The 16558-nt window shown below is 46.7% G+C and overlaps 1 protein-coding gene across 6 annotated transcripts in view; it reads left to right on the forward strand.

The window, feature by feature from the left end:
• The first annotated feature begins 426 nt into the window (after positions 1 to 426).
• Kmt5b (lysine methyltransferase 5B) overlaps positions 427 to 16558 on the forward strand; it is a 53786-nt gene continuing 37654 nt past the window's right edge. For 2 of the 6 annotated variants that reach the window (XM_036200700.1, XM_036200728.1), the window contains exon 1: positions 427 to 1351. Coding sequence is in view for 1 of the 6 variants with exons in the window: in XM_036200728.1 (XP_036056621.1) it covers positions 1315 to 1351 (37 nt within the window). In the remaining 5 variants the exon portion in view is untranslated. Of the gene's footprint in view, positions 1352 to 1607; positions 1692 to 4833; positions 5285 to 16558 lie in introns of those variants that run through there. The other 4 variants (XM_036200739.1, XM_036200749.1, XM_036200710.1 and 1 more) reach the window with 3 other exon arrangements.

The following is a 16558-nucleotide window of genomic DNA, read 5'->3' on the forward strand; positions in this document are numbered from 1 at the left end:
ACCCTCCACCTTACTCAAAGGCGCTTGCTTCTGTGTATGCATGTGGCAACCTCAAACGTCTTCTTGCGGGTCCCAACCACCAGCTTCACTAATTAAAAGCCTGCGTTTTCGGCAGAGTAGTGTGCAAGAGGCTCCGGCTTCAGCCCTGACCAGTTGAAAAGTCACCTAACCAGTCCGTGCCTCAATTTCCCTATGTGTAAATTAGGACCTACAAAGCTCTCGATCTCTGTGGATTACCCAGAGGAGTAAATAAGGCAGTGCACCAGCTCGCTGGAAACGATGCCTGGATGGGGATGAGGATGTGACCCTCGTTATTGTTGCGTGGCACCCCTTATCCGACTGCAAGATCCAAGGGGTGGGGCTTCGCCATACCCCAGGCGTGGGTGCAAGCCACTCCGGATCTTCCGCCCTAAGCTCCCAGAGGACCAAACCGCCTTCCTCGCGCCGGTAGAGCCCGAGGAGGGTGAGGAGTGGCCGCGTCGGGGAAAGGTTGGCACTCAGTAGGTGCTCACGGAGCAGCCGGTGACAGCACGGGCAACCCAACGCACATTCCCTCCCGCCTCCCGCGTGGTAACGCTCCGGTGGCCCACATGGTCTTGAAGGGTGTTTCTGCTCCCAACGACACCCATCCCCACAACAAAGAAACTCGCCATCCCCGGCCGCCTCCCCTCGGTGCACCCCGGAGGCACAGCGGGCCCGGAGCGCCGCGCGCCGGTAGCTGCCCCGCGAAATCGCGGCTCGGGAGCTGTCCCTGGTAGGTGCAGGTGCGCGCGGGACGGGGGCGGGTGCCGACCCCGCGGGGCAGCGAGCGGCCGGAGAACTAGGAGGCGCCCGCCGGGCGCGCGGCGACGCCGCCTCCACCGAGATTTAAAGGGCAGCTGGGCGGAGGGATCTTCGAACGACGCTCGCTGCGATCCCTCCGCCTCGAGGCGCAGCGACGGCAACGACGCGGCTCCTTCTCGGAAAATCGCTCTTGTGCCTCCGCCGTCGGGTGGCGCGGAGGGGAGCTCCATTCTCTCTGGCGTCTCTCCGCCTCCTCCCACAGAATTCCGTCGAAGCCATCGCGGCGACTGGCGCGGGGCAGAGGAGCGCGTACGCTCGTAGCCTGCGTGGTGTCCCTCCGCCGTCAACCGTGGACTTTTTTTCGTGTCCTTCCACTGAGCCCGGGCGGTGTCCGGGTGGCTCACCGGGGGCGGCGACGCGTCTGCGGCGCGGCAGCGAGGCTCGGGGGCTATGAGGTGAGGACGCCCGGGGACCGGACGCGGCACCCGGCGCTGCGCGAGAACGCAGGACGCGAAGCCCCGAAGCCGGCGGATGCCTCCCAGACCCCGCGGCTGCGCGCGAGGCGGAGGTGAGGCCCGAGGTCTATGAGGTCGTGATGGCCCAGCGCTGCGAGCCAGGGCTGGGGGACCGGGGCTGGGCGCGGGTCGCGGTGGCGGCCGCGGCGGCAGGGCTGGGGGGGGGCGCTCGGCGGACGCGGACTCCTTTCTCTTCCCCCCCCCCCGTCAGCGGAGGCAGCGGGCGGTGCTACGTCCACGCCGCCATATTGGATTCTACTCTCCAGTTTTTTTCCGAGGAGATATTTTTTGGTGATTAATTTTCTGAGGGACGGGGAAGTGTAGCCGGACGCTTCGGGAGCCCGGTGGTGGGGTCTCGGAGGGGCCGGTACTGGAAGGCGGGCCGTGCTGGCGGTGAGCCGCGGCGGGCGGGCGTGCGTGCGTGCGTGCGTGCTTGCGGGAACCGGGCCGCGGGGCGGGGCTGCGGGGCCGGGGCGGCCGGGCGAGCGCGGCCTGCAGTTGTGGCGGCGGCCGGAAGGGAGCGGTAGCGGTCGGCGGGGGCCGGGTCGCGGCCGCACGAGGGGAGCTGCCCGGCCGCTCGGGATTGGGGGACTGTGTTTTGCCTCTTCTCCAATGGGCGGCCGTGCAGCGTCTCGCCCAATCTGCTTGCGCTGCCGCGCCGAACTTTCGGTTGTTTTTGTTTTGGCCCGAGCCTCGTTTCCTGTCGCTCCAGGCTCAGCCTGTCGCTCTCCAGGATGCGCCCTCCCGTCGGTGCTGTCCCGTGGGTCGCGGGGGCCGGCCACACGCACACACACACACACACACGCGCGCGCGCGCGCACACACACACACACGCACACACGCACGCGCGCACACACACACACACACACACACACACACACACGAACACACACACGCACACTGGCTCGGCTCGGAGGCACTGGCGTCACCCGGTCTGTCATCCCGGTCGTCCGACCTGGGAGACTTGGCGAGAGGGAGCGGTGAAGTTCATTTCGAAGAACTTTCTGCCGAGTTCACTCTGAGAGAGTCTTCTCTCCAGAGGAGCGGGCAAGATGAACCAGCTGGATTGGTGAAGACTTTTTTAACCTGCTTTCTAGACTTGAAAACTATTTGACACAGTGGCCTGGTGGGGGTCGGAAGACAGCTGAGTGGATGGATTCCTTAGAGGAACTACCTTCCCCTGTAACTGTTCCCCGTTCCTGGTTTTTTTTTTTTTAATTGACAGTAACGCCCGTCAATTTTGGTAATTAGTAGACAGAACTTTCAGGGGCGAGGAAGAAGTTAATTTATTTATTTATTATTTTGTTTATTTATTTATTATTTGCCTGAAAGTACCACAGGTGATTTGTGGGTGAAGTCCATGCCTGAAGAGTGAATTGCCAAAGACACACCTTTACTGTGTAGATGCAGGTTTGACTAAGTCCCTCCAAGGAGCTCTCTGTGGTCCAGGGTTAAAGTCTGCAAATGCCTTAACGTTGCACGTGGGGAAACACCAGGCAGTGTTTGAGTCTCAAGCCTCTCCACACTGTACATTCCACTCCCTCTCCCCTGCTCACCTGCTTGTTTCTCAAGCCCCTTCAATGCCAGCGTATGCCCATCTTCAGAAAAGGCCCAGGAGAATGTAGCCTGCTGGAACAAGCTTCCTAACTGGCCTGCACAGAAAGCACGATTCCTCTGTTCCCTGAGCTGTCTTTGCATGCTGTGTGAGATTGGCTGTTGCCCTTGCATACCCCTTGGCCGTCTTGTGAACCTGTTGAGATTTATCTGGTCCACCTAGGGGCAGATGCTCAGTAGTCATTTCATGAAAGAGATAATTTATTAATCTCCAACTTGTCCAGCTTGTTTGTAATTTTTCAAAATGTATCCAGTCAATGTCATTGAAAGGATTCCCTAAAATTGTGGGTTTTTTTTTTAAAAAACAAACCCAGAAACAAAACCCTTACCTTCAGAGTATTCATACTTCAATAGACTAGGACTCTATCCTTTCTCTGTGATAGGAACCAAACTCTTTCAAAAACTGTTTCCAAGGACTCTTTTTTTATTTTCCTTTTCCTCCCAAGTGCTCTCAAAGGTGTTTGACTCACTATGATAACACTGGGCTGCTATTCTGAGCTCCCCACACTTGTAGAAGATACCAGTGGACCATGCCCAGGAAGGCTGGGTGGCAGAAATGTGTGCAGATGAGAGGGGAGTGTCTTGGGAGTTTGAGCGGTTGAGCAAGGATTTTATAGGTGGGTGGGGCAGTCCGATTAAGTTTCCTTTTAGACCATCCTCTCATCTGAGTTCAGATGTGATTTTCTTCTCCATAGGTATCAACTTGTAGGTTTATAGGGCCAGCTATGTGGCTGGGTTGTAAAACAAACTGTGTATAGTGTCTGAGTTGCTCCCTGTCTTTAGGAGTACTTTCCAGTGTCTTGCAGAGTAAATCCTCTTAGATAATCTCCACGATTCCATTATTTTGTGCTTTTGTCTGTCACATGGGAACTTTACCTTCTCATTCACCAAAACCCTCCTCTCTGGTCAGAAGGCCCAGGACTTTGTTAGCTCGAGAGCATTCTTTACTTGTAAAAACAAGGGACCATGTGTCATCCCTCTATGGGTCACATTGGCTACCTAGCATATATTGAGTAACTGTAGGGAGAGACAGCATGGGGTGGTTTTATCTCAGGTAGAGCTTGCTCTGTATACTAGAGACTAGCTTTATATGTATGGTATAACCTTTACTTTTTCTGCCTTATATTTTATTTTTAGTTTACCTCTTTGTTTTGGGAGTGGATAAACACTTGTTTTACTGATATGTTAGTGTAGAAAGTGGATTTAATTGTGGTAAGACTCACAAATCAAAGTTACTACAAGGTCAAATTTCTGACTAGCTGATGGACTTCAGTGCAGCAATTTGCAAAGTAACTTTCTTGGTTAAGTTGTCAGCTTTGAAATCTTAAAACATGGGGCTGTGCCAGGAGGTGGCAGCGCTCTGGAGGCAGAGGCAGGCAGATCTCTGAATGTGAGGCCAGCCTGGTCTATAGAGTGAGTTCCAAGACAGCCAGGGCTACACAGAGAAACCCTGCCTGCCTCAGGAAAAAAAAAAAGCAAAACAAAAATAAACTATGGGGCTGAAGAGATGGCTCAGTGAGTTCTGCTCTTCCAGAGTTCCAGAATTTAGTTCCCAGAACCCACATCAGGTGGCGTACAACCACTGTAACTTCAGCCCCAGGGAATCTGACACTTCTGGCCTCCCAAGAGCACCTGTACTCTTGTATACATGACCACACACACACACATAATTAAAAATAATAAAAAAGAAGGCTCTTAAGCTTGAAGTGTGAATTAAAACCCCTGCAGATTTTAAGTATATTTTTAAGTTATATGTATGAGTTGTTTTGCCTGGACGTGTGTGCCTGGTGTCTCCAGAGATCAAAGAGGGCATCCAATCCTTTAGAACTGGAGTTACAGATGATTAGGAGCTGCTGTGTGGATTCTGAGAACTGAACTTGGGTCCTTTGCAAGTATAACAAGTACACATTCATAACCACTGAGCCATCATCTCTCCAGCCCCCAAATTTAGCAGGTTTGAATGGCTGAATTCCATAAACTTACTGTACAAACAAGGGTTTCTAGTGGGCAACTCAGAAGCTTTGGGGGAGGGCACTGTTTAGCACCCTTCTTAAAAATCCATCCTCCATGTCTACGTTCTTCCTCCTGCTCTAATAGGAAATTGTTACAGATACATTTTACATAGGTCTCATTGTAATCTCTACCCCCCAAGCAATTGGATGCTTCCTAAAGATTAGAAGTACCAATTGAGAGGAAAGGTGCCTGATCAACATCTAAACTATTTTTTTGCCTATTAGTATGTTCTGAAATCCACTTGTTCCTAGTCAAACACTTTCCAGAACTGAGCATGGTGGCTGGAATGTACCAATAATCCTAGCCCTCTGGAGACTGAGATAGAAGGCTCTCAAGTTGGAAGTCAGCCTGGACTACATGGTAAGACCCTGTCTCAAAAAGCCAAAACAAATAGAGTTTTCAGTTATAGATATAACTTGTTTTGTCCCCGAATTTTAGTTATGTGCATATTACTTTAAATGCATAGCAGGGTTTTACTATTTTAAAGCCATGTTGTAGGGATTCCATCTGTACAATAAAGAATCACTCTAGTCTATTTTTATAAATCTGTATTTACTTCTTTTTGTTTTGTTTTTTCAAGATAGAGTTTCTCTGTATATCCCTGGTTGTCCTGGAACTCTCTCTGTAGGCCAGGCTGGCTTTGAACTCATAGACCCACCTTCCTCTGCCTCCCAAGTGCTGGGATTAAAGGCATATGCTATCATTGCCCAGCCAATCTGTATTAACTTCTAGTGATAGATTTTTTTTTTTTTAACTTCCTTGGAGAGCAGAAAGTTAGAGTAGCTGAATTCTCTCAGACCTGAAGCCATTTGCACACTAGTATCATCCTTCATTACCTCTAAATAGGCTCACAAAGAGGGAAAATAGTGTCTGCACTCAGTGAGCCTCTTAAGTGACATTTTTCTTTGCCATTCTCTTCCATGGTGCCCAAGGACAGCCAAACCTGTTAGCATCTGCTGCCTCTGGCCTCATGCCCTGAGTTGGGACTAGCTGGACTGGGATAAGCTCAGACACTTTGTAGTTCTAGGGTTGTGAATAAAATTGTGGTGCTGTTTATAAATATAATTTAGGGACTAGTCAGAGTACTGTTGACACAAGAGTCAGTAGCTGTGTTGTAGACTTTGCTATCATTGTATTTAAGGCACTGATGGGGCCGGGTCTCTCTGTGGAATGAGTAGACATTCTCAGTGAAGTTACTTGTCGTCCTAAATTCTCCTTCATCTGTCCATATCTCCCCATTTCTAAGAACCACTGCAGCTGTGTTGAACGTCTCTAGTTGGTTACTTAGCTCATCTCTAGGCCTCGTGCAGTTTTATGCCTTTTGAAGTGTCACAAGGGGCTTTACAGTCCAGGTGGTTTTTCAAATTGAGGTACTAGCATCTATCAGTGATCTGAAAATCTTGATATTTAAGCCCCATATGGCTCCTACTGGCCAGTTAACATCTCTGCAGCATCTCTTCATTTGTGTTTAGTAGGGCACACTAAACAAGTAAATCTGCCCAGGAGGCATTTGTCTGTGATTAGCTTCTTTAGGGTTTTGTGTGAGGCTCAGCCTGGACTGAATTTAGGCAAGAGTTTGAGATCCAGCATTGCCACCTAAAAACAGCTTTATTTGAACAACAAAATTCACTCCTGAGCCTCCTTGTTTGTGATACTAATACCTGCATAGTAGGGTAGTTGAGCCATGAGTCCTCAGTCACACATACTAGTGTGAACACTACAGCACTTTGTACAGGTGTTAGGGCACCTACATTCTAACTGTGCCCCCACCTCCATTCCCTAAGAAACTCCTGGTCAGCATTTTTCCTAGTCAACATTTTTATTTTATTTATGTGTGCCTGTGTGTGGATGTGTGCTTGTGAGTGCAGGAGTTCATGGAGTCCAAAAGAAGGCATTGGATCCACCGAAGCTAGAGTTACAGGAGGTAGTTAGCTGCCTGATAATGGGTGCTGGGAACTGAACTCAGGTTCTCTGAAAGAACAGCAAGTGTTCTTAACCACTGAGCCACCACCTTTTTAGCCTTTGGAGCTGTGGCTCTGTGATTTCTTTCTGAAAGTGGAAGCTCTTGGGGGCCCTCTAGTGTTCAATGGCCACAATAGCTATTCCAGCACCACGAACAGTGCCTGAAGGCTCCCAGCAGGCTTTTGCAGCGTTTGTGGAAGTGAGTGGATTCCAGGGCTGCAGAATGAATCATTTCATCAGATTTATAGGACTTGATGGAGTATCTGATGTGTTTTAATGACTCAGTGATCTCTGAAGAGTATTTTTGTTTTCAAGGCAATGCTTACGTTGCATCATAGGGAGTATGTATTTAACTCTCAGGAGTGGAGCCCACACACTGAGAACAAAAGGTCCTTGACCCTTCAGCCAGTGAACTTGTGGAGTCTGGGGGTAGAGAGGCCATAGGAAACCTCTCCCCTTCAAGAAAGAAGCAAAAGCAGGCCTTACTCAGGGTCCTAAAAAGTTCAGACAAAGTTAGTTGGCTCTTAAGGTGTTTGGTGGATGGATGTAAATAGCCAGAGTGTTCTCCCAAGACCACGATCCTTTCTATGTTTTCATTTTTCTTTTCTTTTCTTTCTTTTTTAAAGACAGGGTTTCTCTGTGTAGTTTTAGTGTCTGTCCTGGATCTTGCTCTATAAACCAGGCTGGCTTCAAACTCACAGAGATCCTCCTGGCTCTGCCTCCTGAGTGCTGGGATTAAAGGTGTGCGTCACTGCCATCTGGCCATTTTTATTTTTCTTAATTAAAGTCTCTTAGTGTAGCTTTTGATTTCCTCAAATCTTTGTAGCTCTTACCAGATTGTGCTTATTTAGATTCCTGCATATGTAGTCTTTTCTTCCCACACTGTACTCAGCTCCATGAAGGCAGGAGACACTACCATTCTGTCCTATAATCTTCACATATAGGGCAAATATATCCAAGAATTGTTTGCATTGAGACTGTATTTTTTTTTTTTTTTGTATGATACTAAGAGTGTATGGTTTTTCAGTCTGACTTTGGCTTAATCTTGCCTAATTCTGGCCTTGTTCTCTTTTGTACATTGGGGATGACAGTGGTAGCATTGTGCATGTGTTATAAGGTTGTACATGGACACATGATGTGCTGCCCAGTTCTTGGCACAGTTCTTGAGTCATAGTGAAGCCATGGTGTGGAGTGCCCAGAGCACTGGTTAGGAGGATGCTTCTGTTGTGCCAAGATAGCCACATTCAGATCTGCACTTTCACCTGGAGCTGATGGCTGCATGTTGGACTTTGAACTTGATATACTTAGGCACACAGCCCCTCTTCACTCACTGTAGATGGGGTGCTGCTTTGCAAGGTATGACTCTCTTGCCTTGTGCCCATGTGTCTTGCTCATCCTTCTTTCCTCTCTTGTCATTGAACTTCCTGTGGTAAAACTTACACTGTTTTTGTTTTGTTGTGTGTTATGAATTATTGGATATGATACTTTGTTGGAAGTGAATTATTTTAGTCAAATAACTCACTACTTAAGCCTGCTCAGGTTTTTAATTTATTTTATGAGAGTATCTCACTAAGCAGTCTAGGTTGGCCTCAAACCCCAGGTATCCTTGCCTCAACCTCCCAAGTAGTTGGGATTACAGATGTAGACTAGTATGCCCAGCTGAGCCTCTTTCTTTCTCTGGCTTTTATTTTTACCCGTGTTTGTGTGAATTTATACTGTATCTGAGGGTGTCTGCAGAGGTCAGAATGGGGCATTGGATCCCCTGAATCTTAAGTTACAATTAACCACCCAAAGTGGGTGCTGGAAACCAAACTCTCAGGTCTTTTGCAAGAGCAGTATGCTCTCTTAACTGCTAAGCCATCTCCCTAGCTCCTGAGCCTGAGACATTTTCAGTAGAGATGATAAAATCTTTATAGAGTAGAAAGTCTTTGTTTTTTATTTATTTATTTAGTGGGGGTGGGAGGTGGGCATAGGTGTGTCATGTGGAGGTCAGAGGGTAACTTGCAGACCTTGGTTCTCTCCTTCTACCATGTGGGCCCTGGAATCAGACTCAGGTTGTCAGAGACAACTCATTGGCCAAATTTGTTCTTGTTAGTTTTTATGATTTTTATTTTTGTGGGAGAGGTAGGAAGATGGGGGCTCTATCTGGCTACCATTGCTTTTGCCCTAGTTACTTGGAAAGAACAGCTGGGTGCTTTTATTAGTTATTTCTGCTCAGTCTATGTGCCAAACCTAGAAACTGGGCCTTTCATTTACTTAGGTGTTAGTTAAATGACTTATGCTTGGTTACACTGTCAGTAAGCACGGGGTGAAGCCAGTGTGGACTTCAGTTGTTTTGACTTCAGAACAGTTCCTATCACTGTGAGGGGAGCCCCCCTTGGCAAACTCAAACATAACACTGAAGTCCAGCCCAAGATCTGCCCTTTTTGCTTAGTAGAAATTGAATACTGTTTGGAGCTATGGGCTATAGAGGCTGTACTTACAGGTATGCAGTGGTTGGTGACATATATTTCTAGAAAGGTGACTGAAAATACAGCAAAAGAAATATTGGTGATATTGGGTGTTACTGTTGAGTGAGCCCTGAACAGGTGGGAAGATGGAGACAGTGTGAGGTGGTTTTGTGTGTGTGTGTGTGTGTGTGTGTGTGTGTGTGTGTGTGTGTGTTTGTTATTTGGGGAGGGGGTTGTTGGTGTGTGTGTGGTGTGTGTGTTTGGTGTTTTGGTTTTGTGGAGTTTCTTTTTTTAAAAAATAATTTATTTAACTTTATGTGCATTGGTGTAGGGTGTCAGATCCCCTGGAACTGGAGTTACAGTTGTGAGCTGCTATGTGGGTGCTGGGAATTGAACCTGGGTCCTCTGGAAGAGTAGTCAGTGCTCTTAACCATCGAGCCATCTCTCCAGCTCCCTGTGGAGTTTCTTTAATAGCTAAAACCTGTATTTTAGAAATACCTGCTGAGGCTGTTAGAGTCAAGCAGTCTCTCTCACATAAGTCATGGCCAAGCACTCAAATGTGGAGATAGAAGAAACTGTCAGTCAGTTTTCTCTGCTGAAGCATTTGAAGAGGACTGTATTTCAGATCCAACCTGTAGATCGGCAGCTAAGTACTATAGCTACTTGTCAGAACTTACCAGTAGAGGGGGATTTATTGTTTAAAATGTTTTGACAAATTAAAATTTCCATCTAAATAGGCTTTTCATGACTAGGATAATGTCAGTCATGACACTCTTAAGGACTTGTGGTTATGTAGCTTAGCACACACCACTTTAGTACCTAGATGTGTACTTGAGAAGTCAGTTGTATTTTTGGAGCCCATATAAGCCTGTACCTGTGTCTCACACCTCAAGTCACAGGGGGACAATAACTTTGACAGTGTTTTCTGACTGTTGGTTCTGTAAGAACAGTCTCGATAGTGGTGGGATTTTATTTGCTTCTAGTCTAGTGACTAGAAGTTTCTACTTTGGTGTACTTTTTGTCGTGGTCTTTGTAGCAGCTTCCTGTGGCTACTGGAACAAACTACTAGGCTCTTGGTGGCTTAAAGCAAGAGTGGTGTGTTGTGGTATTACCTGGCTCAAGCCAGGGTGTGGAGAAGAGCTAGCCTTAGCCTATCTGCTGTCTCTCATTGAAGGACATTTTTAGGGCATTAGGGTCTCTCACTTGGGTAGTTCAGGATGAATCTTGTCATAAAGCCCTACATTTAATCTTCAGAGAACCTTCACCTCATAACATTCAGAAATTCCAGAGGGTAAAATGTAACAAACATTGCATCCATTTTCAGCCCTCTGCCTTCTTCTTTAGAGTAAATCACCCTCGCCAACTTACCACCATCGGTGCTTTTAAAAAACTAGCCTTCGTATTAGCCTGAAAAGGTGGTAGGTGAGGCTCTGCAGAGGTATTCTTGGCCTCAGACCTGATTCTCTTGGGTCCAGATGAGGATATAACATCTGAGGTACCTGGGGAGAGCTGTTGATTGGCAGAGATTGGTGCATCTGAGCTTAGTTGTACAGAAGCTAGAAACAGAAATTGGAAAGAAATTGCAACCCACTGGTGTGCGTGTATCTTGTCTTACAAGTTTAGAGACCTGCTCTTTGATTATTTGACTGTAGGTGCTCATAAACACTTGCGTGACAGTGCCACTGTAGGTGGAAGCATCATGTGAGTTTATAGAAACAAGTATCTCCTAAGCTACCTTCTTTGGTTTCCTAACACTCTTACCAAGGCACCTGGTTTCTCAAACAGGGTGCTTTCCAACAATACAGTCACAGAAGTGAGAGTTGGCCATAAATTCAGAGTTGCTTCCTAGAAAATTGTCAACTGAGTATTTGTCCCATCAAACTGTCTGAGGTCTCTCTAAGAGCATCCAGTGCCTTTAACCTCTGAACCATTTCTCCACCCCTCTGCAGAATTTTTTCCCCCTGAGACAGGGTTTCTCTGTGTAACTTTGCGCCTTTCCTGGAAGAGGACCAGGCTGGCCTCAAACTCACAGAAATCCACCTGCCTCTGCCTCCCGAGTGCTGGGATTAAAGGTGTGTGCCACCACATCCCGGCCTCTGCAGAATTTTTACAAGCAGTTTATGTAAAACATTAAACAAAAAACTCTACCATCTTGAAGTTAAAAAGAGTTGGAAGCAGAGTCCTCCAAGACTGTCTGTCAGCTCAGGAGCAGCGACCAGCAAGCACTATGCTTTCATCCAAAGACTGAGTGGGTCCAGTTTTGGTGGACATAGGGCAGGTTCCTCCTGAACCAAGTATATTTCCTGAGACAACTATGCTTTCTTCTGAAACTGGCTAAACTATCAGAGCTTTGGTGTTTTTCTGAATATAAGTAAATAGATTCATGACAGTTATTTAGGGAAAACAATCCCCTCCTCTAAAGGCATCAGAAGTGCTCTCTTGGGAGGGCTGTGGTAGTGGACAAGTGTTCTTTTCCTTAATGATGGTGTAATACAATATCATTACAAGTTTCTGTTTCAATTCTTTTGGAAGGGTGGAATTATTTTATACTGTTTTTGAGACAGAGTTTCTCTGTGTAGTCTTGGCTGTCCTGGCTCTTGCTCTGTAGACCAGGCTGGCCTCAGACTCACAGAGATCCACCTGCCCCTGCCTCCCAAGTGCTGGGATTAAAGGCGTGCTCTACCACCACCACCCTGGCAGCCTTCCTTTTAATTCCCTAAATACTTTCCTTATTTTAGCAGTTTTGTAATGTCTCACACTGGTCCTAAATAACTGCCCCCCCCCAATCTGTTTCGTCCTAGAACCTGAGAAACTGCCCCTCATCTCCCACTTGTTGATCCAGTCAGTCTTTCTCCCTTAGCGTTGGTGAATCGGCCTCTTGGGAGTGATGCTGCCATTCCTAGTGCGATCACTGTGTGTTTCCTCAAAACCTAGTTGCATCATTTTTAGATGCAGGGTCACCCCTGGGGACTTGATCATCCCCCACTTAGATAAGCATGTCACTCCAGCCCAGAGAGTTAATTGTTGAAGAGCAAATTCTTGATGTATTCTTTGACAGTATCAAACACAGAGACAGTGAATCTTGACCATACCCCCCACTCCTCCCTTCACTCTTTCCAGCAACCGAAACACATCCTCTTTACTCCTCCTTGTACCTCTAGCTTTGTAGCCTACTGGGTCTAGTTAGTATTCCTGTTACCTGCTGGAGTGTTGACTGGTGCTGCTGCCTTGAACTTGTGCAGATAACCACAGCTGCAGTGAGGTCATGAGAGGAGCAGCTCTAGTATATCTAGAAGATGGCATTTCAGGACACTCCTCCCCGTCATCCTGCTCTCAGGGTCTCTCCACCCTTCCTTCCTTCTCATGTTCTCTGAGCCTTCGAGGTAGGAGTAGGGTTGATACAGCTGTCCCATTTCGGGCTGAACACTCAGTAGTCACTTATTCTCAGCACCTTGACCAGTTTTGAATCTTCTGGATTAAGTGCTGACTGTTGCAGAGAGAAACTTCTCTGTCCAAGGTTGAGGCCACACTGACCTGTGTGTAGAAACATAAATATTTAGGAGGCATTTTGACATGCCCATTTAGCAAGTCAACAGTAGTCGGTTCCCCACCACCATCACCCTCCCCCTTTTTTCCTTTAGACAGGGTCTAATGTGTTCCAGGCTGACCTCAAACTGAGGCTGGTGTTTTAACTACTGATCTTCCTGCTTCTGCATCACAAGTTTTGGGATCATAGGCATCTATTACCATGCCCACCAGTTGTTTAAAAGTTCAACCCAAGAGCTAAACAGGTGGCTCAGCAGTGTTGAGTCCTTATGCTTTTGTAGAGGGTCCCAGGGCTAAGTTCTTTCCCAGCATCCATGTAGCAGTTACAACATTTTATGACTCCAGTTCCTGGTGAGTCAGTACCTCCAGGTAGCACACTCCTGAAGCACTTTAAGATTCATTATGCAGCCAGGTGGTGGTGATATCTGCCTTTAACCCTAGCACTCAGAAGAGATCCACCTTGCATCTGCCTTCAGCCTCCCAAATAAATAAATTTTAAGACTTAAAACTCAGACCCTAAAAGCCATCTCAAATTAATCAGTCTGTTTCTAGCACCCTTCAACCCCTGATTTAATTTACATACATCTTCCCTAGCATTGAGGCTTCTTTCCTTTGCTAACCTTCTTCTTGTCCTGCCATCTTTTTCAGTACATACTCTACTCCTCATGCGTGTTTAGAGACACAAATCTACGTGTGGTGTTTACTTCTTATCAGGGCTGCTGTCATCAATGGCCTGTCCTGACTTGCCTTTTGAATCTCCGCAGCCTCTACCCAAGATGACTCCTCCTTGAAGTGCTGCTCCTGGGTTGCTCTTGTGCCTCCAGCTTGCTCCTTGCTTTGTCCTCACCTTGACTCTTTTTAAAGATTTATTATTTATCATGTACACAGTGTTCTGTCTGCATGTATTCCTGCAGGCCAGAAGATGGCGCCAGATCTCATTACAGATGGTTGGGAGCCACCATGTGGTTGCTGGGGAATAGAACTTGGGACCTCTGGAAGAGCTGCTAGTGCTCTTAATCTCTGAGCTATCACTCCAGCCCAACTTTTTTTTTTTTTTTTTTAAATATTTATGTATTTATTATGTATATAGTGTTCTGCTTGTATGTATGCCTGCACTCCAGAAGAGGGCACCAGATCTCATTACAGATGGCTGTGAGCCACCATGTGGTTGCTGGGAATTGAACTCAGGACCCTCTGGAAGAGCAGTCAGTGCTCTTAACCTCTGAGCCATCTCTCCAGCCCCAGCCCTTGACTTTTGATTATTAGCTGGTCTTCTCAGTTCTTAAACTTCTTTTATCTACATCCAGGCCTAGACAAATCTGGTTCTGTGCCTTGAATGAAGTATCATCATCACCATACCACCAGTTGTTACCCCAGCCTGTTCCTCAGTCCTGTGTCAGTTGCTCTAGTCCACTTGACTCTCCAGTCAGTAGTCAAGAAATGACCAAAGCCTGATATTCCTGTAGTCTTTGTCATCTGCCTCAGGAGTTTCCTTGTGGACTTAATGAATCCTCATTGTCTCACTTCTACATTTAGTTTCTCAGTACTTGCTATCCATAAAACCTTCAGAGAAGACCCTGAAGCCAGCCAGTTCTTGCTACCTATGCAAGCCAGAGGTCATCTTTGCTTTTAATTTGTGAGCTCTTTACAATGGTAACCTGCTGGCATGGTCCTTTAAAACTGAGGTGGATGCTGACACTGCTCTGCTCCCTCTGTTTCTGAAGGAATAAATGCTATCTCTTAGTGGCTTCTAAAGCCCACCTTCTGATGCCTGTTCCTTTTAGCCACTATGCCCTGCCCCTCTGCCCTCTTGTCTGCTCAGGCCACACTAGGCTTTGAAGGTGTTTCTGCCCTGGGCTGGTGTTTGCTTTCTCTGTTCCTAGTACACCTTCCCTTAGCTTTCTGAGAAAAAAGTCATCACACCTGCTTGACCAGAAACACTCCTGTTTGTACTTCTTTTCTGTTCTTTAAAAAGAATGTACTGACATTCTTTTTAAAATAATGCTGTTATGAACATCAGTGTATAGATATCTGTGTAATTCCTGCTTTCAGGGTTTTTGTTTTTGTTTTTGTTTTTGTTTTTGTTTTTGAGACAGGGTTTCTCTGTGTAGTTTTGGTGCCTGTCCTGGATCTCACTCTGTAGACCAGGCTGACCTCAAACACACAGAGATCCACTTGGCTCTGCCTTCTGAGTGCTGGGATTAAAGGCATGCACCACCACCACCCAGCTCAGGGTTTTTTTGTTTTGTTTTGTTTTGTTTTAAGATATATTTATGTGTATGAGTGTTATGCCTACGTATGTCTGTGCATTGTATGCAAGCCTGTTCTTGAGGAGGCTAGAAGAGGGTATTGGATCCCTTGGAACTTGAGTTACAGACAATTCTGAGCCACCATGTGGGTGCTGGGAGTTGAAACTGGGTCCTCTGCAAGAGCAACAAGTGCTCTTAACTGCTGAGCCATTTCTTCAACCTCATTGAGTTTTTGGTTTTTTTTTTTTTTTTTCCTTTCAAATTTATTATTGTGTATGTGCCATGATGCACATGTGCAGGTCAGGACGACTTTGGCCTTTATGTAGGTTCTAGGGATGGAACTTAGGTTGCCAGGCTTATGAGGAAACTTCCTTACCTACTGAGCCATTTAAGTTTGCTTTAGTTTATTTGTTTATGTGGTTATTTGTTGTTTCCTGGTATGTTTTTCCCACAGGTGGGCTGGGGAGATGGATCAGTTGGTAAAGTGCCTGAGGAGCTTAGTTCAGATCCCTAGCACCCATATAAAAGCTGGATTTAGCAGTATATCATGAAATTAGATAGCAAACCAGCTGGGTATGGTGGTTTATGCTTTTAATCGCATCTCTAGGGAGGCAGAGGCAGGAAGGTTTCTGTGAGTTTGAGGCCAGCCTGGTCTAGACAGTAAACTCCTATGCAGAAATCCTTCAGTTTCAACAGAGTCCCATTCAGAGGCATCTGCTGAGTTGTAGACAGATACAAACTGACACAAGCGCTTCCTACACTGTGGACTGTTCAGACAGCAACATTGGTTGACCACACTGGACCAGCACTGCTGTAGTTGTTCTTTGGCTGTTAACCTACATTCTGTCACAGCAACAGCAGCTTGCAGTGACTGAGGGGCTGTTGCTGGGATGATTTGCAGTGAGATTTCCTAAAACTCCGCAAGGATTTCCTTGTTAGAATTTCTGGTAGGTTAAATCTCTGTTCCATTAACTTTCTTTTTAATTTTTTAGAGGATTTATTTATTTATTATGTATACAGTATTCTGCCTGCATGCCGGAAGAGGGCACCAGATCTCATTACAGATGGTTGTGAGCCACCTTGTGGTTTCTGGGAATTGAACTCAGGACCTCTGGAAGAGCAGCCAGTGCTCTTAACCTCTGAGCCATCTCTCCAGCTCCCCTCTCCTAAACTTTCTTAAAAAGAAAAGAAAGTGTCCTCTCTTCTTTACCATGGCAGATGGTACAATGAAAGACAGAATGATTTAAAGCAATTGTCCTCACGCTGACATGTATACCACACAGAGGTGTTACCACAACTTGGGTTCTTCCTTTGAGTCTCCTGAGTGTGACTCTCAGTTGGAATTTAAAGATTCTGCATAGAGCAATTGCTGCCCTATTGGGACTCAAGTTCTGACTCAGCACCCACGTCAGGCAGCTCTCAAATCT

The sequence above is a fragment of the Onychomys torridus genome, chromosome 1 (genome assembly GCF_903995425.1).
Source record: "Onychomys torridus chromosome 1, mOncTor1.1, whole genome shotgun sequence".
NCBI classification, from domain to species: domain Eukaryota; kingdom Metazoa; phylum Chordata; class Mammalia; order Rodentia; family Cricetidae; genus Onychomys; species Onychomys torridus.